Source organism: Rhododendron vialii, chromosome 2a, assembly GCF_030253575.1.
Source record: "Rhododendron vialii isolate Sample 1 chromosome 2a, ASM3025357v1".
In the NCBI taxonomy this organism is placed as follows: domain Eukaryota; kingdom Viridiplantae; phylum Streptophyta; class Magnoliopsida; order Ericales; family Ericaceae; genus Rhododendron; species Rhododendron vialii.
Genome location: NC_080558.1, coordinates 28668904 through 28696429, shown reverse-complemented (window position 1 = coordinate 28696429; position 27526 = coordinate 28668904). Strand labels below are relative to the sequence as shown.

The window sequence follows — 27526 nt, the reverse complement described above, 5'->3', positions numbered from 1 at the left end:
CTGACCCATATTATTTCGAACAAAAATACCCTTGACTATGTGAACTGGCTATGAAAATTGCCAATTCTCATAGCTAGTTAACATAATATTTTGGACAAAAATATCCCCGCCAGTTCACATAACCCGAGTTAACATATTATTTTGGACAAAAATGCCCTTGAATTATGGCTATGAGAGCTATATTTTTAGAATCAATTCCTGAATCATATTATTTCGGACAAAAATACCCTTGTCTATGTGAACTGGCTATGAGAATTGTCAAGTGTAGCTCATAGTCAGTTCTATGAGAACTGAGCGAGAACTGGCTATGTGAATTGAGCTATGAGAACTGGCTTTGTGAACTATCAATTCTCATAGTCAGTTCTATGAGAACTATAAATTTTCATAGTTAGTTCTATGAGGATTGGCTATGAGAAGTGACTATTCTCATACAGAACAAGCTTTGTGAATTGATTATGAGAACTGGACTATGTGAACTGAAAAATACACAGTTCACATAGTCTTACCACACACTAAAATACACAGTTCTAACAAAAAATATATAATTTTTATAGAAAATACACGATTCTAATAGACAGCTCTCATAGACAATACACAATTTTTTATAGAAAAATACGCAATTCTCATAGAAAAATACACAGTTCTCATGAACAACACATAGTTCTCATAGAAAATACCCTTGGCTATGTGAGCTTGATATGAGAATTGCCAATTCTCATAGTCAGTTTTATGAGAACTGCCAGTTCTCTATGCTATTTTAACAAGCTATGAAAACTGGGCAATGAGAACTGAAAAATACACAATTCAAATAGTTTCATCACATACTAAAATACACATTTCTTATAGAAAATACTCAATTCTCATAGACAGTTCTCATGGATAATACACAGTTCTCATAGAAAAATACACAGTTCCCGTAGAAAAAACACAGTTCTCATATAAAATACACAGTTTTCATAGATAGTTCCCATAGAAGATATACAGTTCTCATAGAAATTACACCGTTCTCATAGAAAAATACACAATTCACATATGTGAACTATGTAAACAAGGCCTAATTATAACAGATTCAGTGACTTGTAATATTTAATGTCATACACAACCTTAGAATTCGAAATCAACAAACCCAAAGGAAAATGCAGAAAACTGTTGAGAAAGTAAGAAAAATTCTCACTCAAAGTAATTTATGCTGTGTTTGGATTGTTTTTGAAATTTTTTTTGAAAAATAATAGATGTAATAAGTGGAGAGAGATAGAAAGAGAAATGTTGAAAGTATGAAAAATATAGAAGGAATTTTTTGAAAAATAAAGAGAACAAGGCATTAATGGAAGAAAGTCTTTGAGAAAACCTCCATATAATTACAGTTCTCACCGAGAGTAAATTAATGGAAGAAAGTCTTCAAGAAAATCGATTAATATTTCATATATGCAATTGAGTTGACGAAATTCTTCAAGAGAACTGACTATGAGAACTGTGGCTATAAGAGCTATGAGAACTGACTATGTGAATTGGAAAATATATACTCCCTCCGTCCCATAATATTTGTCCGGTCCGTGAAACGAGGACTACAAATAATGCATTTCTTTCGAGAAAAAATTTAAATTTTTTTCATAAGTTAAAAGAACTCGTCGAGATCTAGTAAATTGTTGACTTTTTTTTCAACTTTTCTTACAAAAATAGTATTATTTTTACGTCTCCGTTTTGCGGACCAGACAAATATTATGGGACGGATGGAGTAGTTCATATAACCTCACCACACATTAAAATACACAATTCTCATAGAAAATATATAATTCTCATAAAAAATACATAGTTCTCATAGACAGTTCTCATAAAAAATACAAAGTTCTCATGGACAATACACAGTTTTCATAGAAAATACACAATTCTCATAAAAAATACACAGTTCTCATAGAAAAATATACAATTCTCATAAAAAATACACAATTCTCATAAAAAATACACAATTCTCATAGATGAGGGACAGAGGGTGTGTGATGTGCAGCTTCGTGCTGCACAGCGCGCTGCACAGTCTCCGGCGAGGCTTTTCCGGCATCGTTTCGACGATCGGAGACGTTCACCGCGTAGAGCTCGTTGAGTTCTACATGTGCACCAAAAATCAGCTCGATCAAATATCGTTAAGGTCCTCATCATAGTAGAGATTAAAGTCCTAACCTTGAAATTAAATTACAGCACCATAGTAGAGTATAATCCACCGACATCATTTCCCTGGCCAATACGTGTATGAATATGGCCAATGCATCTGTTTTCTCATAGAATAATACACACATGTTTTCTGTTTTTCGTGTCTCATGTTTTCCTATCCACGCGTGAATCTCTATTTTTGCCCCACGAGTCTTCGTTCAAGACATTTCGGAGACGTCAACTGGTCGACGAACCAGACAACTCATCGAACCCGAGCGAGCTCGGCCAAGACTTCGTCGTCATCCTCGCTGCCTCTTTTGCGCCCTAATCTGCGTCATCGGCCTTGTCGCCGTCGCTAACTGCTCCTAGTTCCGCCGCATCTCCGACAGAGCTGCTAACCACTCGCCTACTCTACCGCCGCCACCATACTGGAGGTGGCTCTGTTATCAGAGAATTGCGCTGTTCAACCACGTTTGGAGCTACAGCCGCCGTCAATGGCTGTTTCCCACCATTCGTTGAAGCGGACGTAGCAGGACTGGCCGAGGTCGACGGCGAATGATCCAATCAAGCCCTTGTTGGCACCCAAAGCTGAGAAAGCGAGATGTAGAGGGAGAATTGTAGTCTGAGGAGAGAGAGAATCGTAGTTTGAGGAGACTCAGAATCTGTACATGTGGAGATGAGGAAAACAACGAAGAGAGAGAAAGAGGGGTTATCGTATGTTGAGATTTTGGGAAACATGGTTTTGTTTCGTTTGTTGACATGTGGGGCAAAAAGGTAATCACACAACATAACCGAGCCATTTAGTTTCGGTAAAATATATTAGGGTTGGGATCAAACCGAACAAAAAAAGAGGACCTGCCTCTAATTTTCTATAGAAACAATCATGAAACAGAAGAATATACACAACTATCCATCATGCGATTTTTCCCCCAATTGCATTAATCCATTACCCTAATCTATACTATCTATACTATAATTAAAAACACAACGATTTCCATTTTTTGTAAAGAGTGATGGGTATAAAAAATATATATAGAAAGTAAGGAAGATCGCAATTACGTGTAGACTATTTGGTGTTTCGGGGTGATAAAGTCTTCTCCCGCAAGATGCGCACGATCTCACACAACGTGCTTCTTTAGCCTTTTCGTTGATTCCTTCTCCATTTGATCAATCATTGTCAGCGTCTTCACATTCGGGTTAATATTCTCATGATTCATGCTAAAAAAAAATAATTGGTCATCCGTGTACAAAGTGTGCACAAGGGAAAAAAGGATAGAAGTTTAAATTAGTATTTTTCTTGAAATGGAATAAATCGACTCGTCCTCTGTGCATGTACGGTCGAAAAGAAAAAGAAAAGAGCATTAACAACCACATAAAAGTACAATAAATATATCAGAGAGGCTTACACCGGAGTTGAAAAAATTGTTTGGCCTTCCTCTACACGATTATCTTGCACTGTGAAAAGCAAAAAGAGGGAGCTAGGATGAATTGACAATCAAAAGTGTAAACTACTTAGAGAAAAAACAAACAAACAAACAAACAAAATATTCATCAGAAGACTGCACATAAGTGGAAGGCAGTAAATGGATCCTTGAGGCAAAACCCCAACTTATGCTACATATGTGCGGACATGAAAACGGAAAATTACAGACGAACTGAGATCAATAGAGTCCTTCTGGAGGCTGGGAGAACATGGAAACGGAAAATTACGGAGTAATTAGATTGGGGTTGCAAAGCATAAATCCCACAGTAATTAGATTGGGTTTGGAAGCAAAATCATGAAAATGGAAAATTGTAAGCAATTTCATTTTGGGAAACAAAAATCATGGAATAGATTAGATTGGATTTGTAAAGACTCGCTCAGCCGTACAAGTTCGTAGTCAAGTAAAAGACTCGCTCGCCCTTGCAAGTTTGAGTCCGTAAAGGTGCGACGATAGTGATCGTATTAGGTATGTATAATTAATGATGATACAGCTAGAACATGCAAGAATGGACTGTACTGTACTTTTTCTGAAATTATAGAGAAAATACCAAAACGGTGCAATACCGTACGAGTACTTCGTTACGGTACCAAACCACACCAAAACGGTGGTTTGGTACCGTATGGATGTACTCGTACGGTATTGCACCGTTTTGGTGTGGTTTGGTACCGTATGGATGTACTCGTACGGTATTGCACCGTTTTGGTGTGGTTTGGTACCGTAACGAAGTACTCGTACGGTATTGTACCGTTTTGGTGGTGTTTGGTACCGTAACGAAGTACTCGTACGGTATTGCACCGTTTTGGTGTGGTTTGGTACCGTAACGAAGTACTCGTACGGTATTGCACCGTTTTGGTGAGGTTTGGTACCGTAGGCGCTATGGACTTCTTTCATTACTTTAGTTCGAAATTTGGGTTCTCTCTTGGGAGTAGAGTCCTGTTGAGTAGGGGCTTAGGCTGTGAAGAACTTGCCGAGTCGATCGCCTTTTACGTTTTACTTTTACTCCTATCTTGGGAGTTATTCGACGTATTGCTTGACGTAAAACAAGTAGTGGATTTTTTTCTGTCTTTTGTTGAATCTTTTTCAGGGCTTTTGAAATGGCACCTGAACTTTCACTCTAATGTCACCGAAACACCTAAACTTCACTGTATTTCAATTAAACACCTAGACTTTCAAAATTCCCAAATTGAGACACCTGCCATTTCCTTCACAAATCGGCCGATGTGGCTTATTTCTGGTGTTAAAGGGCCCCACTAGATATGTTAGGAAGTGAACTCAATGCACACAATCACAACCCATGCCAATCCTACTTCACTTTTGGAGGGAAAACGGGGAACCTAACGCAATTCATTTCCCTCCAATTATCTCACTATAAGTATCCATTCTCTCTCACTACTCTCACTATCCGTCTCCATTCTCTCTCACTACTTTGTAACCTCTCTTCAACACCAGACCTTCCCCTCCCTCCATGAAAAGCACTCAGAGTTCAACCATGAAGAGCACTGACAGTTCAAGCTTGAAGACAACTGATAGCTCAACCATGGATGGCAACCCCTGCATTCTCTACGGCAGTGAGCATATGATTCGCACTTCATGGACTGATGCAAATCCTGGTGGAAGAAGAGAACGTGTTTTGTTGGTTTTTAGGTTGAAGGGTAGGATTTGATGTAAGAATGTGGGTTTAGTGCTCTTTTGCCCCCTGTTTTATTGTAAGCAATATGTTATGTTTATCTATGAAATGATGTCTTAATGGTATGTTTTTATTTTTGTCAAAAACAAATTATTATTTGGTACCCAAGCACCACTATTTAGTGAGAAAAAAACCCATGTTCAATCAATGAATAATAGCTAATTCCAACTGGTACACTAATTCATACCCAAAACAAGTGATACTCTAAAAGTGAAGTAGGGTTGGCATGGATTGTGATTGTGTGTATTTAGTTCACTTCCTAATATGTCTAGTTAGGCCCTTTAATGCCAAAAATGAGCCACATTAGCCGATTTGTGAAGGAAATAGATGGATGCTAACGACAGGTGTCTCAATTTAAAAATTTTGAAAGTCTAGGTGTTTAATTGAAATAAAGTGAAGTTTATATTTTTTGGTGACATGGGATTGAAAGTTCTGATGCCATTTTGAAATTTTCTCGAAATTATCTTTGATGCCAAACTATATGAAAAACAATCAGTAGATTAATAATATTTCAGAGTATCTATACAAATGAATAAATCCGGCTTTAGAAATTCTAGTTCGTCAGGTCGGAAAACTAATCAAACTACGCATAAAGATATCCAAAAAAAACTAATCCAAGTACACATAAAGATATCCAAAATCCAACGGGTCTACGTGGACCTACATAACTTTCATTTTGCTTGCACACTTTACAGAGTCACAGTCACAATTCAACTTGTAGATCGAAGTCCCAAACATCAAACAAACATGAAAAAAAAGGTAAAACATAACAGACTCGCACATAAATTACCACACAAACGTATGTACATATCTTACATACTGCATTCTTCTTCCTACACCTGAGTAGTATTAGCCCGTTTCAGGGTTGTCCTCCACCGAGTTAATTTTCAGGGAAACGGTGCTATCTTCTTCATCTCCGTCGGCTCAACAACAATAGAAAAACCCTTCCCGTGGCTCTTCCAGTAGTCCGCCTGCGGATTAATCCACTCCGGTTCCGGAATCTCCACCCTTGAAGCCTTGAGAGAACTGGAATCGACATTGTACTTCTGATCCCTTCTCTGAACTAGGTGATCTGGCCTCACCACACCCGGCTGTGGGGAGAACATCAGTGCAGGTGGCCCCATGGGAAGCCTGTCACCTAGATACACTCCAAATCAATCATTTTGCCGCCATAAACACTTACACAAACCTACCCACATTCACAGTAGACCCACACACATTGCACCTTCAGTGTATGTAAACCCCACCAAAAGATGTAAGTGTGTGTAAGGTGTTTGTATGTGTGTTTGTGGTTGAATAATAATGGCACTCCAAATACATAAGCATGCGAATAATGATTGTTACTGAGAAACTAGATCACATCGGAGTGGGAAATCCTATAGTGCAAGGCACTCTGTAGGGCGCACACAGGCCATCGATCTTGACAATGAATGGTTTTTAATTATGACCAGTAAGAATCATTATCATTTATTGCTGGTCATAATTGATTTTTAGTGTGGACCGTTGATTGATGACATCGATGGCTGTGTGTCGCCTTACACGTGCACTACACGGGATGCACTACAGCACTTCCGGATCCGATCACATCAGACCATTCGTGTGCTCCTTGTACTTGGAAAACTAAGACAGAAGATGCTACATACACTATATCTGTAGAGACCCGCATCTTATTTTAATTTTATTTATTCCTATATGTAGCGATGTGGTTGTGTGTCTTTGTAATTTATACTATGCGTGCTACAGAAATTTTTTATGTGTATACATGCATATACATGTGTTTATAAGTTTAGTTGATCGGGCCCGAGTTTGTGAGCCGTGGACAGTGTGTGTTGGGACCGACAGGTATTCGGGAATGGTACAAATATTGTTATTTGATAGTGTTGGGGATTTTTGTATGAGGACTAGTAACTTTGGGTGATAGGATGATAACCAATTAATCAGGGGCTGTAGTTTAATTATGCACTTAAAATGGCTGAATCCCATCAGAGAACTTTTGAGAGTTCAGTTTTTTTTCCTTCTTCACTTTTTTTCCGCTTTCTCTCTCCTGCGTCTCATTCTCTCTCTACAAACTCTCATGTTCAAGTCCTAAATCGGAGACCAAGATTCGAGAATTTTGCGAAAGGGCAAGAGGAAAAGTTGATCTAAGGACAAAGGGCTACGTTTTGATCAGAACAAAATATTAGTCAGCCAACTTTGGAGTTCCTAGCTTTTTTCGGGATTTGGCTCTTTTGAGGTAGGACACATGACTAACCCTCTTGATATGTTTATTTTTAGTATAAATATTGTGAACTTATTTGTGGAATATGAATATTCTTTACATTATGTGAAAAAAAATTGTGTTAGGATTTTAAGATCTCACATGGAAATGAGTGGTACTTGTTAAATTCTTGAAATTTATGTGCTATTGAAATGTGGAGTTGCTTAGTATTGGGAATATACACAGTTTATATGAGACTTTGTATCCGTGCTACGTGCTTAACATCTAGAGAAACAGGAAAAAGAATGCTTACTTGAGAAATTAAGGTTAATTCGAGATGCAAAACTTATGATATTCTCGCACCTTGTGATTTATTTTTTTTATGACTTGTGAAGGTTACTTGTGTTTGTGTTAATGAAAGGATTTGTGTGTTTGAAGTTTATTGAACACTTAGAGCTTGGATACTTGGTAGGGAATTATGCAGATGATATTTCGATAGAAATTATCCCGATTGGTGAGATAGGTAGAGATATTTGAGCTCGAATTATGTTGGTCTAGATCTTGATCGTGCACCAAGAAAAAAGCAAGTTGAGCTTGGTGAGCTCATTGGTGAAAGACCGAAAATTGATGGGTTCGTACTCTGTACCCGATTACCCCGGTGCAAGGGTGGTGCTTGTACCCGATTACCTCAGTTCATGGGGTGGTACTTGTACCCGACTACCCTTGGTTTGTAAGGGTGGTGTTTGTACCCATTTACCTCGGTTCATGGGGTGGTACTTGTACCCGACTACCTTCTGTTAGATATTGGAGTTAGCGTATGGTTATGACTTTGAGTTGAACCTAGAAATGTTGGGCTTGGTTGATTAGTTGGGGAATGTATTAGGTCATTAATATGGTAAATTTATCAACACTTGAGAATTATGTGTGGATTTTAATTTATGCTTGTTTCACGGCATTTATGTTAACTTGAACATATTATTTGGTTTAGTCTTGTTTCCTACGAGCTTCAGCTCATGTTGTTTAGCCATTTCAATTTGCAAAGGGGCGTCGTAAACTTAGTGAAGTGTTGCATCATGGAGTTCCTTATGTGCTATTATTTTGTTTAGCTTATGTAATGGAACCTGTAATGCCATAAGGCTGGATTTGTTACAATGTCCTTTGTGGTATGAATTGTGAAACCGAAACCTTATTTTATTATTTTGGAACCATAAAACTATGGGTTATGTAATCATATTTTGAAAGCCCGCTCTATGGTATGAATTGTGAAACCAAAACCTTATTTTATTATTTTGGAACCATAAAACTATGGGTTATGTAATCATATTTTGGAAGCCCACTCTATGGTTTGTAGAGCTTATTTTTTTATGGAAAGAATATGTTGTTCTTGGGACTTATGGGAATGAAGCTAGATAGTTTGATCCTAAAGAGGTTAAGATTGGTGAGGTATTTTTTTTTTAAAGTATAGGAAACTTCTCAAGCTTTTGTGAAGAATTTATTCGTTACAATTATTCTTATTTTTTTATAATAACAAATTGCTCCAAGGTTTTAAAGAAAGGGAAGTCTTTTATTTTGGTCAACCATTCCAATGTTTGACGAAGACTTGACTTTTCAACGCGATGTTTATGCTTTTCTTGCACGTGTTAAGTTTGAATTTTCCAGGGCGTTACAGAATGGTATCAGAGCTATAGGTTTGAATACCTAGGAACTGTGGGAGGAGACTTGGTCTCATTTGGGCACCTTCCTTTCATTAAGCTAGTTGCAGTATTTGCTTATTGTTAACTTGTGCTTTTGAGGCTATGTGCTTGGAGTCATAGGTTAGATGGCCTTAGGACAGTGGGTAGAAACTTTATTTCGGTTGAAGCGTTGCTTGCTACATAATTTTTTTTTTTTTTTTGTGATCGCATGTTTATGTGCAAGTCAATAGCATGAGTAAAATTATGTGCTTATGTGCTAAGAGAATGATGTGTATGTTAACTATGCGTTAAATGAAATTTTTATGTTTGGATGCTATGTATTTACATGCTAAGTGACATGTTTAGTAGGTTTACCGTCATAGCTATTAAAGTAATCATTTTCTTTGGTTCACTTGGTTCTTATCTTAGCTTTTGTGTCTTAATCTGCTTCCATTGGTTAAGGCCTTTTGTGTCTCATATCTTGTCTTGGTTTTGGCTTTTTGAATTGGACGTCACACTGCTATTTCTTGGATTATCGTGAGCTATTCAGACCCTTTCTCTTAAATGTCCTATGGTGTATCTGCTATTGGTATTTATGGCCATTCTATTGGCTTATGGTTCTTGATCCCTAACTCCAGTTCTGCTGCTAACACCACTACATTTAATATAAATTTTGTTGGTCAATTTTGGTTTCTATGTAGCTGTTGTTGGTGTTTACTACTCCCATAGCAATTTCGCTCGAGTTGTGGTATTGCTACTGCTTATAATTATAGTCAAATTTGATGGTGTCATGTTCAGTGATTTTAATTTGTTGGTGCTATTCTATTCAGATCTTGTTGCTACTGGTGTGTTCCTTGGTTGTCAAAAATCTAATGTTGTTTCTCTGCTTTTGAGGCAAATTGTATGATTCTAATGGCCAAACCTCACCTTTGAATCTCCTTTGATTTGAAATTTGCACATTATTTGAACGTCATACAGTCGGTTGTGTCGAGCCCTGAGTTAGAATTGTGGTGTTTGTTATATTGCTTATGTGCTATGAACTACGGTGTTAGATTTGTTTTGAGCTTTTTGAGAATTACTCGCATTAGTAGAGTTCACCTGTGATAATAGTTATCAATTGAGCATCGGGATGGCACCATGTGAGAGCTTCTACAGAGATGGTTGATTTGTTGGACCGATTGGGAAGACAACGGTTGCGGCCCAAACTTAGTGCGAGAGACCACCGAGAAGATTGGTACGTTCGGCAACGACTAATTACCGCCAAGGTCACCAAAAGAACCATGCAGATTGAAGGAGATAAACTTGACGATTGAGGTCTGAAACCATTTTTCTTTCAAGTTACATTATAAAGGGTTTACAGACGTTTGGCTGGATTTGGAAGTTACTACTGCATTTTTTTTTTTGGATAAGTATACTACTGCATTTTTACTAGGTCATTTTAAATACTTGAGAGGATTGGGAAGGTAAAATTTGTCTTGCATTACTATCACGGCTATCAAAAGTTCAAAATGTTTCGTGTATCCATGTTACGAAAGTAGGAAACTTCTCCTTCACAACTACTTGATTGATCAAAACTAAGTATTGTGGATTACCTTTCTTACGTGAAGTGACAAGTGAAATCATACACGCCAGCAAGTCTTTCGAGGGAAGTATGTTCCTGTGGTCACAATATGGCAGCATCATGGAGTCAAAGAAGTCATGTGACTGTTGAAATCCGAATTCCGTGTGAACTATCCAGCTTGTTTTCTTCTTGAGGTATGTGGCAAATTTCAGGAACAAAATTCCTTAAGGTGGGGAGATTGTAGACCCGCATCTTATTTTAATTTTATTATTCCTATATGTAGCGATGTGGTTGTGTGTCTTTGTAATTTATAATATGCGTGCTACAGAATTTTTTGTGTATACATGCATATACATGTGTTCATAAGTTTAGTTGATCGGGCCCGAGTTTGTGAGCCTTGGACAGTGTGTGTTGGGACCCACATGTATTCGGAAATGGTACAAATATTGTTATTTAATAATGTTGGGGACTTTTGTATGAGGACTTACAACTTTGGGTGATAGGATGATAACCAATTAGTCGGGGGCTGTAGTGCAATTATGTAACGCCCCGAAATTCTTGGTACGTTAATAAGACTTTTTATTACAAAACAAGTGAGTCTGGCTCATTATTACATCTCAAAGTCTTACAAGAGTACTTTTAAACAAACAAAGAGGGAACTAGGGTTCCTAACTACTGCTCCGCTTCTTCCTCCATCCGGGCTAGTTCTTCGGCTCCAAAGGCCTCCAAGGTGTAGAGTTCACTCTGTTCATCTAAGAGGTCTGACATATTATACCGGCGTCACCACCAATATAATATGTTAGGGTCACCAAAAAGGCAACACCGTAAGCTACAACGCTCAATAGAATAATCCAAACCCTCTAACCCTTAACTTACAAACAATACATCATAAAGTCAACAATTTTCACATAATACATGCTAATCTAGCCAAAATAATTATCAATGACATATCCGCATTCGATATTCAATCAACGTTGGTGTCCAAGAGTTATGAGTTTCTCCTACGCGACTCATCGTAGACCGTGTCACCATTTTCACATACCAATCATCATTTTCCAAAATCTTTTGTTTAACACACCCAACCTCGGTTCCACCGTTCCGGGTTCCCGAGTATCCTCACAATGGTTCCGCCGTCCCGGGTTCCCATTGGCACACATTGCATTGGCTCCTCTCCGCGGATAACCAAGCACACACCTAACCTCAGTTCCGCCGTTCTGGTCTCCCGAATATCCTCACAATGGTTCCGCCGTCCCGGGTTCCCATTGGCACACAAAACACACACCACACAATGGGCTACCATTTCCGGCCACATTGCGGTTTCCAAAACATTTCACCCTTTTCAAAACACGTCTTTTCATAAACCACACCCTAGGTGTCATGTTTCTACTTTCTTGATTTCCGTGTCTCGTTTTCATGCATTGACTCCGCGGTAGGACTTTTCACATACGCTATCATTCATTATAATATTTAATCTAACAAGATCATCCAACTCAATATTATACCACAAGCAATTCATGTATGCATACTCATAACCAACCTAAATATCAAAATACGAATACTTCTAAACAAGCGATAAGTTTCTACCTTTCAAAAACCGTTCTTTCTTCCTTTGTGGGAAGTTCAAAATAACATATGTTTATTCGAAGTTAAAAGTTGATTATTCCAACATGCTCAACTTCCATTTAGCGAAAACAAGTTTGTAAATTATCATGCATTTCAAACGTCATAGGTGAAAGATAACCTTATATACTTAAAGAAAACGGTTAGGGACATTCTACGTATACTTTAGAGATAGGGAATAAGGATAATCTACCTTGATCCGAAACTAGTCGGGGGCGAATAAGCTAGTTGGAAAATCCTACGGGTGATGAAACTCGCAAATCTGGACCGATCTTTGGATGGCAGTAACTCGGTCAATCTTTGGCCGAATACGATGGTTCTTGGGTCCAACTTGAAGGTCTCGAAGTGCTTTACAACTTTCTTGAAGGAAGTTGATGCTAAAAACTACTCTAAGTAGGAGAAAAATGAGGATTTGCGAAGGGACAGTATGCTGTCAGGAAAACGAATTGGTTTCTAGAGAGAAGTGAGAGCAAAGGAGTGAAGGTGTGAGTTGAAATGACATGAGGGTGGCTCTATTTATAGCCAAAATTGGACTCCCTCTCTCTCTCTAAAGGCCGGCCCCTCTCTCTCTCTCCCTAGCTCAATCTTTCACATGTCAAGCTTGATTGAAAGCTTGATGGGTTAGGCCATGGGGCTATCTAGGCTTGCATGGCTAGATTGTGTACCTTGGATTGAATTTTGGAACATTTGGTGGAAGGAAGGATAGTTTGTACAAGATTTAGTCTTTCAATAAACATAGAAGGACAATGAGAGGATAGATTTTGGCTAGGAAGAAGATACACCCAAGGATTTGAAAAGATGAAGAAGATCAAGGTGATCAAAGCATGGTACAACCTAATCTTTCTTTCTTTCTTTCTTTCTTCCTCCCCCTCTCTCTCTCTCTCTCTCTCTCTCTCTCTCTCAAGTACACTATATATATATATATATATATATATAATAATGGCCAAGGGTACAAATACTAGATTTTCAAAATCAAAATCCCAATAAAGAATTCTAATTAGACACATGTTTCTATTAAACTAATAGATATTATACTTTTGGAAATCTATATCTATATATAATATTGTTTATATGTACACATGCCTATATATACATAGGTACCAAGAATATATGGCTTAAGATTTCCCCATTAAAATATAATATAGGTACTAGTACTAATTCATTACAAAAGGTACTAAAAATCTAGGGTTTAGATTTACCCACATATTCTAATGCATAAAAGCACATGGAAAATCAACACTTGAATATTTAATAGGATTCTAGTACTTAGTAGGAAGATTAGAGCTATTACCCAATAGGTAATAGTTTCCCTAGCGGTTAATTACCAATAGGTAATGGGGAAAATGATAAAGAATGCATATTTGTCCTTTGTATATGGGAAAATACACCAATATAATACTATATCTTTGTACTAATCAAATATTCTAATGAATGGCCTATTGTCCAATGGACAAAGATTACCCTAACAATTATCGCCCAATGGGTAATGGTCCAAAGGTAACTAAATGGATTGGTAGTTTGGTCTCTCTAACTAATTTGGTTAAAAGCTAACTATACTAGCCAAGAGATGAAATCTAAGTATGACGGATTAACAGAGATCAACGAGAAAATTAGTAAGCCAGTCAAGAGAAAATAAAGAATTTCGAATAAACAAGATTTTTATTCACTAAAAATCGGAGTTGTTACAAATTATGCACTTAAAATGGCTGAATCCCAACATAGAACTTTCGAAAGTTCTCAGTTTTTTTTTCGTTCTTCACTTTTTTCCGTTTTCTCTCTCCTGCGTCTCATTCTCTCTCTCTACAAACTCTCATGTTCAAGTCCTAAATCGGAGACCAAGATTCGAGAATTTTGCGAAAGGGCAAGAGAAAAAGTTGATCTATGGACAAAGGGCTACATTTGGATCCAAACAAAATATTAATCAGCCAACTTTTGAGTTCTTAGCTTTTTTTGGGATTTGGCTCTTTTGAGGTAGGACACATGACTAACCTTCTTGATATGTTTATTTTTAGTATAAATGTTGTGAACTTATTTGTGGAATGTGAATATTCTTTACATTATGTGAAAAAAATTATGTTAGGGTTTTAAGATCTCACATGGAAAGCATGAGTGGTACTTGTAAAATTCTTGAAATTTATGTGCTATTGAAATGTGGAGTTGCTTAGTGTTGGGAATATACGCAGTTTATATGAGACTTTGTATCCGTGCTACATGTTTAACATCTAGAGAAAAAGGAAAGAGAATGCTTACTTGAGAAATTAAGGTTAATTCGAGATGCAAAACTTATGATACTTGCACCTTGTGATTAATTTTTTTCCGACTTGTGAAGGTTACTTGTGTTAATGAAAGGATTTATGTGTGTTTGAAGTTTATTGAACGCTTAGAGCTTGGATACTCAGTAGGGAATTATGCGGATGATATTTGGATAGAACTTATCCCAATTGGTGAGATAGGTAGAGATATTTGAGCTCGGATTATGTTGGTCTAGATCTAGATGGTGCACCTAGGAAAAAGCAAGTTGGGCTTGGTGAGCTCCTTGGTGAAAGACCGGAAATTGATGGGGTGGTACTCTGTACCTGATTACCCCGGTGCAAGGGTGGTGCTTGTACCCGATTACCCCGGTGCAAGGGTGGTGCTTATACCCGATTACCCCGGTTCATGGGGTGGTACTCGTACCCGATTAACATTGTGTAAAAACCTGATATTTTTAATAAATAATAATAATTTCCAAAACAAAATTATTCTTTTATTCGTTAGTTTATTTAATGAAAAAAATTAGTTATTTCGTCACACCAATTTTATTCCGTAATCGATTGTGCGCGCCCGTATCCGGTGAGTAATTTTTCTAGTGTGTGCATATGTTGCACCGGATCATTTTTCCAACCCAAACCCATTTCTTCTCCCTTTTTCCATTTCGTACTTTCGGCTGAGGAGAAAAAGAAAAAAAAAAGAAAATAGAAGAAATAAAAAATTTCCCCATCCTCCAATCAAAATTCAACAACTCATTTTTACCCAGAGGATATTACCCTCCCTCCAAAAATCCAAAACCCATTATATTCGCTTCTTTTTCCATTTCTTGTTCCCAGCACACACACACACACTCGGCAGAGAGAGAGAGAGGCCAGTGCACCCATTGCCGCCACCTCTCGCCGGTCGCCGTCGAGTTCTCCACCATAACCACCGAGCACCCCCACCACCGGTTATCACCATGACTGCCGGCCACCGGAGAACCACCTCCTTCCTCCATTACAACCACCATCACCTCCTCCTCCCTCCATCACCAACCGGAGCCACCACCGGATTACTCCACTGCCGTGCTCACCCTCAGCCGAGCTCATTCCCAGCTGAGCTCCGTCGCCGTTCCAAACCACCACCAAAATCACTCCGTAAACCGTTTCGCCGAACGAGAGGTAGTCCGAACTCACCTCCCTAAATATATATTATGTTCCGTATTGATTATTTCGTGTTTCGATTTTATAAGATTCTAACCCAATGTCGTAAACTGAGTTGGGCCGAAACCCACTGATTTTCCGTTGAAAACATTCGCTGGAAATGGAAATGTTCAAACTAGATTTAGAAAAATTACAGTTTGGTCCCTCGAGTTGTTTAGCTTATAAATCTAACCCTAGTGTATTGGAATCTAATATTATAAGTCCCAACATTAATTAGTTTCGAGGCAATCCTAGTTTGGTTGCAAATACAAATTTTTCTAATACCGTCAACATCCCGAGATGATTAAGAGTAAACGTAGATTTTAGCTTTGAAAAAGAAAAGAGAAAAGAAAAGAAAAGGAATTACTTAATTTGTTTTGATAGAATGATTCACTTTTATTGCACGGTTAAATATTTTTAGCATGTTGGTATGTTTAGTTGGAGTATTGAATCGTATGATTTGTTATTATTGTAAAATTAATTATGGTTAGCCTATTAGCATGTTTCCTAAAAATGTTGGACTGCGTGATGTGTTGCTGTACATGTAGAATGGACAAATAGGTTCCCGGGATGGTATACGATTAGAGGATCACGTAGACGTTGATAAGTAAAGGATAAATGAGAAAGTGATTGAGTCTTGGTTTTAAGATGGGTGCTAACAGGGGGTCCAGTCTTGTATTAATGGGTGCTAACAGGGGCCCAGGTTGTTTGAGAAACGTAACCCTAGGTAAGGCACAGTGGTGATTGGCTGCGAGAACAGATTTAGTTCCTTCCTTGTGTGGTTGCGTTGACTGTAGATCCGAGTAAATAATTTGGTAGCTATTAGCGGGACACAACAAGGAGCTGTCTGAATCACACTGGGTTGCCTTACGCTGGAGGTTAAGGGTAAGAACGGATCTGTGGATAAGATCCGAGATCTCACTTAGGTTAAAGAATAGTAATGAAATAATGGATTGTTCTCTTTTGATGTCATTCGTATTGCATTTCAATTATATATCTTATTGCTAGTAAGTTATGGGTTCGGGTGGATTTTGGCTACTGAGCGTCATTGCTTACGGTACTATGTTACCCTGATAACTCGAACGCCAGGTATTGAAGACGGAACAAAAGGGCCGTAGGCAAAGAATGATTTGATGACGACCAATGAAGAGATTGTCGACTTTGAATTCCGTCCTTTAGTTGCTCTGACTAATTTAAATCGACCTTATTTTGAGAGCTTTCTGGTTTATTGAAAATTGTAATATTTTGACAAATTCAAAATACTTAAACTACATTCGATATAGTTGTAATATGGTGACATGGGCTTTTGGACCGATGACGTAGTAAATCTATGAATTTCTCTTTGAAAAATTGTCTTTGGAAATTTTAAAGCCTAGAAAATGAAAAATATCTTTGAAAATCTCTTTTCAATATTTTTTTTAATGTCTCCGAATTTTCGGGGCGTTACAAATGGTATCAGAGCTTTAGGTTCAACCCTCGACCTTGGGTAGATTGGGTAGATCACTTTTCAAGAGTGTTTTCCGGGATAGTTATGCACTTAATCTACCTTTTGTCTTAACTACTGTACGATATTTTATTTTATTATAAGAGTAGCATATAAATATGTCTTGTCGCCCGAAGCAACTCTGTCAAAGTACTGAAGTCAACAGCTCCAAGAAAGAGATAGAAGAACTCGCTCTTATTGTATATGTAAGCCGAGCAACGCTGTCAAAAAGTTCTCGTTCAAAGGTGATGTGATAGGCCTTGACAATTGTGGGAGAAGAGATCGAGGTCGTCAAAGCGGTTACCTAGGAAATTAAGTACCTATGTTGAAAAATGATTTTTTTTTCCTTGTCTAAACTACGATCAAAATAGGATGGAAAGAGTAGGGCTATTGTGAGAACGTACCGTGAGAAAACTTAAGGCTTACATGTATGACTAGCAGTTAAGGTTGACTGTAGTGATCACGTGTCTAGCCCATGTGGCACTTTCTACATAGATGTGTGAAACTTTCTGCATAAATACTTTCAATTGTCTCTTTCATTATATATATATATATATATATATATATATATATTTAAAATTATGGAGAAGAAATTTGCATGTCATTGTATATGAAATTATTTTTTTTTAACAAAAAATGTTTTATTTTGCTACTTCAAAATATTCGTCACGATTTCGTAATTAGAAACCCTTAACCCTAAGTTTGTATGAACAATAATGCCAACACTGCCCACGTCAATCTCGAAGTCAACGCAACACGAAAGAAACCCAATGTGATACCGAGTAGCATGGAGGTTATGCAACTTTTACAAGCGATGGTCACATCGACTATTTCGACACCCAACCTCAAGTGTCGCAGACTCCTCAAAATAGTAGATCGACGAATAAAAGCATGATGCTGTCAGAGATTCAAAATCATCATCCAGCTATATACTATGCAAACTGAATTCAACGATGGCACCATCATAGTTCAAACAGATCAAGAAGGGTTTAAGGTCATGAATTTTTTTGAAGCGGTAACCGTTCTCTTGCAAGGAGGTTCTATTTTTTTTTTAGGGGGATAGAAGAGCTATTGACGATCATTCATCTTAATCCTCCTTCTCTAATTGATTGTATTCTAACCTTCTGCTATTTTTTAATCCCTCATAACTCTTCTTAAAATCACATTTGTCATTGTGACTTTTCATAGTTAGAGCTGCGACTTCAACTAAAACTCAAATCGTTGAACGCTTGTCTATTTTAAGCACCTAACTCTCGTGACATTTTCTTTTGTGAGTTGGGTATTCCTAAAGATCATCTTTTTCCAACCTTACTTAATTTGATTAGATTTTATTGTGAAGTCAACTGTTCAAACAATTAGTAGTCTAACCTTCCTAATTCCTTGCATACCGCATGCTTAAAGCAATTTTCGTCAAACTTGGACTCGTGTACTCTCAGCAAATTTAAGTAAATCTTGTTACTAGTTGCGTAGGGACCACTCACAACCTTCAATTATGTTGATAATCATATCAAGACTTGTCACCGACCTTTCAAAACTCTAAAATTCCATAACCTAGTTCGGTTTCAATATTGGAGATGTCAAGTCCGTGAACATGTTGTTGTTATACTCCACTTTCCTTGAGCTTTGTATAATGTCTTGAGCTAGTAAGATCCAATCATCGTTCTATTAATGACTTTTTCTATTTTTGGATTCGAAAGTCATTGTTTACTCTTCACTCGTGTTGCTTATTTTTTTCCTTTCTTTTAAATATCCAGAGTTAGATGCCTGTTGCGAACTGCGTTTGGCCAATGTGGTGCAAAATAAATATCTAGTTCGGTTTCATCGTTGGACCTTGTAATCTTTCAGAACCTATAGCGGTAGATCTATATTCTTAAGAGAAACCGCCGTGCTCATTCCATTGCAATGTTTGGAAGCCCAAGTACTTATTTGTTTCACTTGCATGTTAAATCTTTAATCAGAATAATGATGAAACTCTTCTTCCAAATCATTGAGTTTAGTCCGGCCAACATAATCCTCATTCTCATCGTGTTCCAACTCCAACTCAAAACTACTAGTACTTCGACTCACGGAAGAGGATCTATTTGTACTTTCTATTTGGTTCTATGACCTTCGGACATTTGACTCATGTTTGAAATCTTTTGAAAATTCTTGCAATCTTCTCGTTTCTTTTGGAGAAAAGTATCATCCACCAAATAAGAGACAAGAACCGAAGTTTCAAGAACTGGTCGAGGAAGGCGATACGCTGATGATATACGATCACTCAAAGCTTGTATAAGAGTTACGCCGACAAGAGGATGAGATCATAGACTTTCAACGTACTTTTTGATCAAGCCGCGTAGAGGGATCATCAGATTTGGGCAAGAAGGGGGAAGTATCGCCTCGCTTCATTGGTCCATTCAAAATCTTGAAGCGAATTGGAGAGGTAGCCTATCGCCTAGCTTTATCGCCGCAGGTTCCCAAAATTCACAATGTCTTCCCCATTTCTATGCTAAGGAAATACATGGCGCATCCCATTCATGTGCTCAATTGGGAAGAAGTCACATTGGACGAGGATACGATCTTTAAAGAGCAACCGGTGAAATTTAGGATCATGGAGAAAAAGGTACCCGAGGACGAACAATCAAATTAGTCAGGGTCCTATAGAGACACCGAGCACTGGAGGAATCAACTGGGGAACAAGAAGACATGATTCATGCCAACTACTGACAATTGCATTCACCAGAGAGTACGCTTTAATTTCGAGGACGAAATTGTTTTAAGGAGGATAGAGTGTAAAAACCCGGTATTTTTAATAAATAATAATAATTTCCAAAACAAAATTATTATTTTGTTCGTTAGTTTATTTAATGCGAAAAATTAATTATGTCGTCACACCAATTTTATTCCGTAATCGATTGTGCGCGCGCGCGTATCCGGTGAGTAATTTTTCTAGTGTGTGCATGTGTTGCACCGGATCATTTTTCCAACCCAAACTCATTTCTTCTCCCTTTTCCCATTTCGTACTTTCGGCTGAAGAGAAAAACAAAATAGAAGAAAAAAAAAATTTCCCCATCCTCCAATCAAAATTTGACAACTCATTTTTACCCAAAGGATATTACCCTCCCTCCAAAAATCCAAAACCACCGAGCACCCATTGCCGCCACCTCTCGCCGGTCGCCGTCGAGTTCTCCACCATAACCACCGAGCACCCCCACCACCGGTTATCACCATGACTGCCGACCACCGGAGAACCACCTTCTTCCTCCATTACAACCATCATCACCTCCTCCTCCCTCCATCACCAACCGGAGCCACCACCGGGTTACTCCACTGCCGTGCTCACCCTCAGCCGAGCTCATTCCCAGCCGAGCTCCGTCGCCGTTCCAAACCGCCGCCAAAATCACTATGCAAACCGTTTCGCCGGACGAGAGGTAGTCCGAACTCACCTCCCTAAATATATATTATGTTCCGTATTGATTATTTCGTGTTTCGGTATTATAAGATTCTAACCCGACGTCGTAAACTGAGTTGGGCCGAAACCCACTGATTTTCCGTTGAAAACAGTCGCTGGAAATGGAAATGTTCAAACTAGTTTTAGAAAAATTACAGTTTGGTTCCTCGAGTTGTTTGGCTTATAAATCTAACCCTAGTGTATTGGAATCTAATATTATAAGTCCCAACATTAATTAGTTTCGAGGCGATCCTAGTTTGGTTGCAAATTCAAATTTTTCTAATACCGTCAACATCCCGAGATGATTAAGAGTTAACGTGGATTTTAGCTTTGAAAAAGAAAAGACAAAAGAAAAGGAATTACTTAATTTGTTTTGATCGAATGATTCACTTTTATTGCACGGTTAAATATTTTTAGCATGTTGGCATGTTTAGTTGGATTATTGAATCGTATGATTTGTTATTATTGTAAAATTAATTATGGTTAGCCTGTTAGCATGTTTCCTAAAAATGTTGGACTGCGTGATGTGTTGCTGTACTTGTAGAATGGACAAATAGGTTTCCAGGGTGGTATACGATTAGAGGATCACGTAGACGTTGATAAGTAAAGGATAAATGAGAAAGTGATTGAGTCTTGGTTTTAAGATGGGTGCTAACAGAGGCCCAGTCTTGTATTAAGATGGGTGCTAACAGGGGCCCAGTCTTGTATTAATGGGTGCTAACATGGGCCCAGGTTGTTTGAGAAACGTAACCCTAGATAAGGCACAGTGGTGATTGGTTGCGAGAACAGATTTAGTTCATTCCTTGTGTGGTTGCGTCGACTGTAGATCCGAGTAAATAATTTGGTAGCTATTAGCGGGACACAACAAGGAGCTGTCTGAATCACACTGGGTTGCCTTACGCTGGAGGTTAAGGGTAAGAACGGATCTGTGGATAAGATCCGAGATTTCACTTAGGTTAAAGAATAGTAATGAAATAATGGATTGTTCTCTTTTGATGTCATTCTTATTGCATTTCAATTATATATCTTGTTGCTTGTAAGTTATGGGTTCGGGTAGGTTTTGGCTACTGAGCGTCATCGCTTATGGTACTATGTTGCCCTGGTAACTCGAACGCCAGGTATTGAAGACAGAACAGAAGGGCCGTAGGCAAAGAATGATTTGATGATGACCAATGAAGAGATTGTCGACTTTGAATTCCGTCCTTAGTTGCTCTAACTAATTTAAATCGACCTTATTTTGAGAGCTTTCTGGTTTATTGGAAATTGTAATATTTTGACAAATTCAAAATACTTAAACTACATTCGATATGGTTGTAATATGGTGACACGGGCTTTTGGACCGATGACGTAGTAAATCTATGAATTTCTCTTTGCAAAATTGTCTTTAGAAATTTTAAAGCCTAGAAAATGAAAAATATCTTTGGAAATCTCTTTTCAATATTTTTTTTAATGTCTCCGAATTTTCGGGGCGTTACACATTGGTTTGTGAGGGTGGTGCTTGTGCCCGTTTACCTCGGTTCATGGGGTGGTACTTGTATCCGACTTCCCTCTATCCGACTACCCTCTGTTAGATATTGGAGTGAGCATATGGTTATGACTTTGAGTTGAACCTAGAAATGTTGGGCTAGCTTGATTAGTTGGGGAATGTATTACGTCATTCATATGGTGAATTTATCGACGCTTGAGAATTATGTGTGGATTTTAATTTATGCTTGTTTCACGAAATTTATGTTAAACTTAAACATATTATTTGGTTTAGTCTTGTTTCCTACGGGCTTCGGCTCATGTTGTTTAACCATTTCTGGTGGCAAATGGGCACCGTTAAGTTAACTTAGTGAAGTTTTGCATCATGGAGTTCCTTGTGTGCTATTATTTTGTTTAGCCTATGTAATGGAACCTGTAATGCCATAAGACTGAATTTGTTACAATGTCCTTTGTGGTATGAATTGTGTAACCGAAACCTTATTTTATTATTTTGGAACTGTAAAACTATGGGTTATGTAATCATATTTTGGAATCCCTCTATGATTTGAAGAACTTATTTTTTTTCTGGAAAGAATATGTTGTTCTTGGGACTTATGGGAATGAAGCTAGATAGTTTGATCCTAAAGAGTTTAAGATTGGTGAGGTATTTTTTTTAAAGTACAGGAAACTTCTCAAGCTTTTGTGAAGAATTTATTCGTTACAATTATTCTTATTTTCTTAAAATGATAAATTGCTCCAAGGTTTTAAAGAAAGGAAAGTCTTTTATTTTGGTCAACCATTCCAATGTTTGACGGAGACTTGACTTTTCAACACGATGTTTATGCTTTTCTTACATGTGTTAAGGTTGAATTTTCCGGGGTGTTACAATATCCATCCACTACATCATCCATTAGATTTTTTTTGGCCCAATCTAGGTCCCAAAAAAATACAAGAAAATGTCCATAAATTTTAAAATAATATTTTTGGAGCCCTGTAAAAAATTAGCTCCAACGGATATCGGTAGGTATTATTTCCAGATTTGTCGTTCCCTACGAATCACCGATATCCGTTTGGAGCTAATTTTTTACAAAATCGCTTAAAATATTATTTTAAAATTTATGGACATTTTTTTGTTTTTTTTTTAGATCATGAGTGGGCCTCCACAAAAAATGTAGTGGCTGGATGTAGTGTACCTAGACTTATTGATCTGGTAATGCTTTTGACCCAAAGACAAAAAGCGCAGGATACTATATTGGATAGTGAGAAATAAAAACAGAACTATTAATTCCACAATATATTTTTTTATATATTAGCATAATTATAAAAATATGCTATTATATAGACACACACTTGCATATATCTCAAAATATGCATATAAAATTAATTTTATGCTTCAATTTTATAGTATTGTGCTTTAATACTTCTTGGTATATAGACACACACGCTTGCATATATCTCAAACATATATCTCAAAATATGCACATAAAATTAATTGTATGCTTCAATTTTATCGTATTGTGCTTTAATACTTCTTGGTTTACAGTACAGTTTGTCTATTTAGAATTATTCTTTCTTGATTCTCTTTATTTTTAACCGTCTGAAAAAAATATTCTAAAACTTATCGATGTTCACGTAAAATATACACTGAAAAATTTGAGCCATTTTTACATGATTTAATTGAAAATAAGCATTATAAACTTTTGTAGTTAGTAATGTCTCACTTAATTTTGTACGATCTTATTGTGATTTGACTATAAAAAAATAAACTTTCGTCATTATGATTAACATGGTGACCCTACTAAACTACATTCGTATATTCCTAGATCCGTTTCCAACACTATCCCTAAAACCCAAAACCCATCTTGCTTCCCATTAACTCGCCACTTGTCCAAGCCACCTAACACTACTCTCCATAGTAAAGCATCCACATTAGTCTCCCGCACTCTCCTTGGACACTATAATAGCGAGCAGAACACACAAAAACCAGCTTCATCAGCCTCGATGGACCATCAGCCTCGGTGGACCATCGCTACTCTGGAAAAGTGCTACAGTTCCTCATGTAAGAAGACGAGCGACTGTTCCAACAACTAAACGTTATTATATTATTCTCTAATGCCACATCCTCCTCATTAATAGCTATGGGTGTTTTTATAAGAATTTTAAAGGGGGTTTTTTTTTTTTATAGCTGACAATTTGATACTCTATTAATCAAAGATCCATTATGTTCTGGAAAATGAAGACTGAAAGATAAAAATTAAGTGAAAAATTAAAAGTGGATAATTTTTAAAATAACAACAATGAAATATAAAACCATAATGTCCAACAATTGGCTATATACCATTCCCACAAATGCTCGACAAAGTCTGATTGGAGTTGAGTATGAATGCCTCACCATTGGAACATAGGTGTTGCGAATAGGACTGTTAGAGTATAGCCGTTACAAATGCAACCACTATAATATATCCAGTTAGTAAAATATGACAATAAAAAAATATCATTTAATTGAAAAGTATAAGTTAAAAGAAAGAATAGTTTAGTAAAAAAATAAAAAATAAAATTTTAAAAATTATATTAGCAGGTGGAAATAATATATTAGTAGACCATAAGTTAAAATAAAGACTCTGATGTAGAAGATATTTTAAAAGTGACTAGCTAAAGTAATAAAGTGGTCTTTTAAGGTGTAATTTGATCTAAAATTCAAAAAGTCTAATGTGGATGCTCTAAAACTCATCTAGCTTCCCATTAACTCGTGGGCTACTTGTCCAAGCCACCTAGCACTACTGTCCACAATATATTGTTGTTTTCCATCACCCTCTGACTTGTGTGGTTAGAGCCGTACAATTATACTTCCTCTATCCCATATTGGTGGTCCACCACGGGAAACTAGGACACATAAAAAGTTTTATTAATTAGATTAGATATCTCCATAGGAAGCTCGATTAGATTTTCCATAGAAAGTTTGACTAGATTTTCCATAGAAAGTTTGATTAAATTTCTAATGTGACCCCCTTCTTCTCTCTTAATTAAGAGGACAAGGTTAGTTTGTGAAAAATGTACTCACTTTTATTTTTCTTTCAATAGAAAAGCATTTTAGAACATAATAAAAAAGGTACTAGATAAACAATAATGAGACAGGAGGAGGAGGGTGCGGGTGTAGAGACAAATTTAGCTCTTGGCCGGAGCTAGAGACAAGGTTAGTTGGCCACTTGCTGTTAATCAATTACTGTACATAACAGGCAAACACAGCGGTCCAGGAAAAATCTGAATGCCAGAAAACAAAATAAGCCTAATGGGGTAGATAGAATAGAAGCACGGATTTAAATATCCAGGGCTGTTTGGTCCTCTGATACCCTTTTACATTCCGTACGTTATGGTGGTGCTACCCAACATTCACATGTCTGTTCCCGTCCTGATACAGTCATTTCGATTCAATTTTCTGCCACGTCACAACTGATACTTGACCGTGACGACCGCTACAAGTGCTTTGGTGCCAGAGATAATTTCAAAAAAGTCACAACTGTGCATTTGATAAACGAATTCAGGGTAAAATTTCTTTTTAACAAGTTTCCCTCCCCATTGCTAGTTTTTTCATCTTCTTTTTGGAGAATCAAATATCCCATGTAGTCGTGTACTTACCTCTGTCAGTTTGCCAGGTGCACCAAAACTTGCCATAAGTTTTGGCAAGATTTTCAAGTTCAGGCTTGATAACCATCTCGGGAACACGGGGATTCACCCAAAGCCCTGATTTGATCTGAACCATAAAAAATTCACATGATTGCAAAATATTAGTTGTTAACACGGTAGGAGTAGTTCCGATTCATAAGTGAAGGATTGAAATAGGTGGTGTTGCAGTGAACCTCGTATGCATGGGAGTGCCAAAGCTTCTGCTCATCGGGCGTCAGTGTTTCAAAGATGCGGTCCGTTATTATATATTCAACCCCTGTTAGGGAAATTTTAAGCATATATAAATCCTGAGTGACGCAGTAGTGTTTCCAAATGAAGAAATTTACTATTACCAGTACTGTCCTACCATTTATTTAGCACCAAAGGCGTCCCCAAACCACCCTCTACAGCCTCATTATACGTCTATTTCTCCACTTTTAGCTAGGGAAAACTCAAGTCTAACCCTCCCATTAATTTTTTCCTTTACTCCAGAGTCCAGAGTAAGAGAAAAGAAACCGGTGGTATTGACTCCGTTCTCTAATAATAGCTATAATTCCATTTCTTTGAAAGAACACCCACAAACATGGACTACATAGCACAGATACACAAACGGAGAACGGGGTGGGCGGAGGCCAGGGGGCATACCAATCAGACGGCCATGGGACTCGTCGGTGTCGTGAACGGCACACTGAAGGAAGTCCTCGTTGATACGAGTAACGAAATGGTGAGTCTCGATCTGGCGAGTCAAGTCATGGCCGTACAAGGCGAAAGTGCAAGCGTGCTGGCTGAACTGCTTAATCGGCTTCAACGACTGCAGCATCGCGGCCCCTTTGTCCAGCAACTGCTGTTCCACCGACATCGGCTTCCCCTCCCCTTTCTCCGGCGCCAGCCCGTGTATCTCTCTGCCTCTGTCCGCCATTGAAAATGTGGGGAAAAAAAAAACAATTTCTTGATGCAGAGTTAAGTGAGTGTCCGTTTCTTTCTGAGGGGTTTGTGGTGAATTGAAGTGGGAGATCAAATGAGGTTCGAGTTGGGTGGATATATTTATGCATGGAGTGTTTGGGGGTGGTGGGTGAGTGGTTGACGGGGGTGTTTGTGGGGGTGCCAAGTATTCATGCTTGAGAGTTGACGTGGCCCGGACTGATGTAGCCTGTTGCCACGTGGTGAGGTCAAGGACACCTGTGATGTGAAGCTATTTGTCTGCTGAGAGAAGTTACCTTTGGCTTTGTGTTCTGCTCGTTGTTAATGTGTCCTCCTGTTTAACTTCATTCTTTATTTTTGTTCCTTTGTCCCGTTTTTGTCTTGTGTTTGTCCCACTGTTAATTATTAATTATATAAGCTTTGTTTGGTTTGAGTTTTCAAGGAGATTTTTTGAGTAATTAGAAAGAGATGAATAAAGAAACGAAACTAATAATTGAAAAGAAAATTTATTGAAGCGAGTTGACTGTTATGCCCATTGGTATGATTCCAGTGGGTCGAGTCTTCGAAAAACGACTCATCAGTTGTCACTCCAAATATAACTTACAAAGAAAGTCATATATCCTGCTATATATACATGCATGACAACGTTGTAAGACCATTGGTATGATTCGAATTTCGAGCTTTATTGGCGAGGAAGAAGAAGCATATATCCTATATAGAAAGTCATATTTGGCGGGAACCAAGGTCCTAAAAGATCAATATAAAGT

General features: G+C 37.7%; 1 protein-coding gene and 1 long non-coding RNA gene across 2 annotated transcripts; one reads left to right on the top strand and one right to left on the bottom strand.

Moving 5' to 3' along the window:
• Window positions 1-5955: 5955 nt before the first annotated feature.
• Window positions 5956-27152, bottom strand: LOC131316647 (oil body-associated protein 2B-like). The gene is made up of 4 exons (XM_058346082.1): window positions 26484-27152; window positions 26033-26115; window positions 25812-25926; window positions 5956-6454 (listed from the first exon to the last, which is right to left on the bottom strand). The coding sequence occupies exons 1-4, from the start codon at window positions 26755-26757 to the stop codon at window positions 6204-6206; spliced, it is 723 nt and encodes a 240-aa protein (XP_058202065.1). The 5' UTR covers window positions 26758-27152; the 3' UTR covers window positions 5956-6203.
• Window positions 16343-21975, top strand: LOC131316648 (uncharacterized). Its single transcript, XR_009197212.1, has 3 exons — window positions 16343-16468; window positions 16502-16659; window positions 21444-21975. It is a non-coding gene; the product is annotated as an uncharacterized LOC131316648 (long non-coding RNA).
• Window positions 27153-27526: the final 374 nt, after the last annotated feature.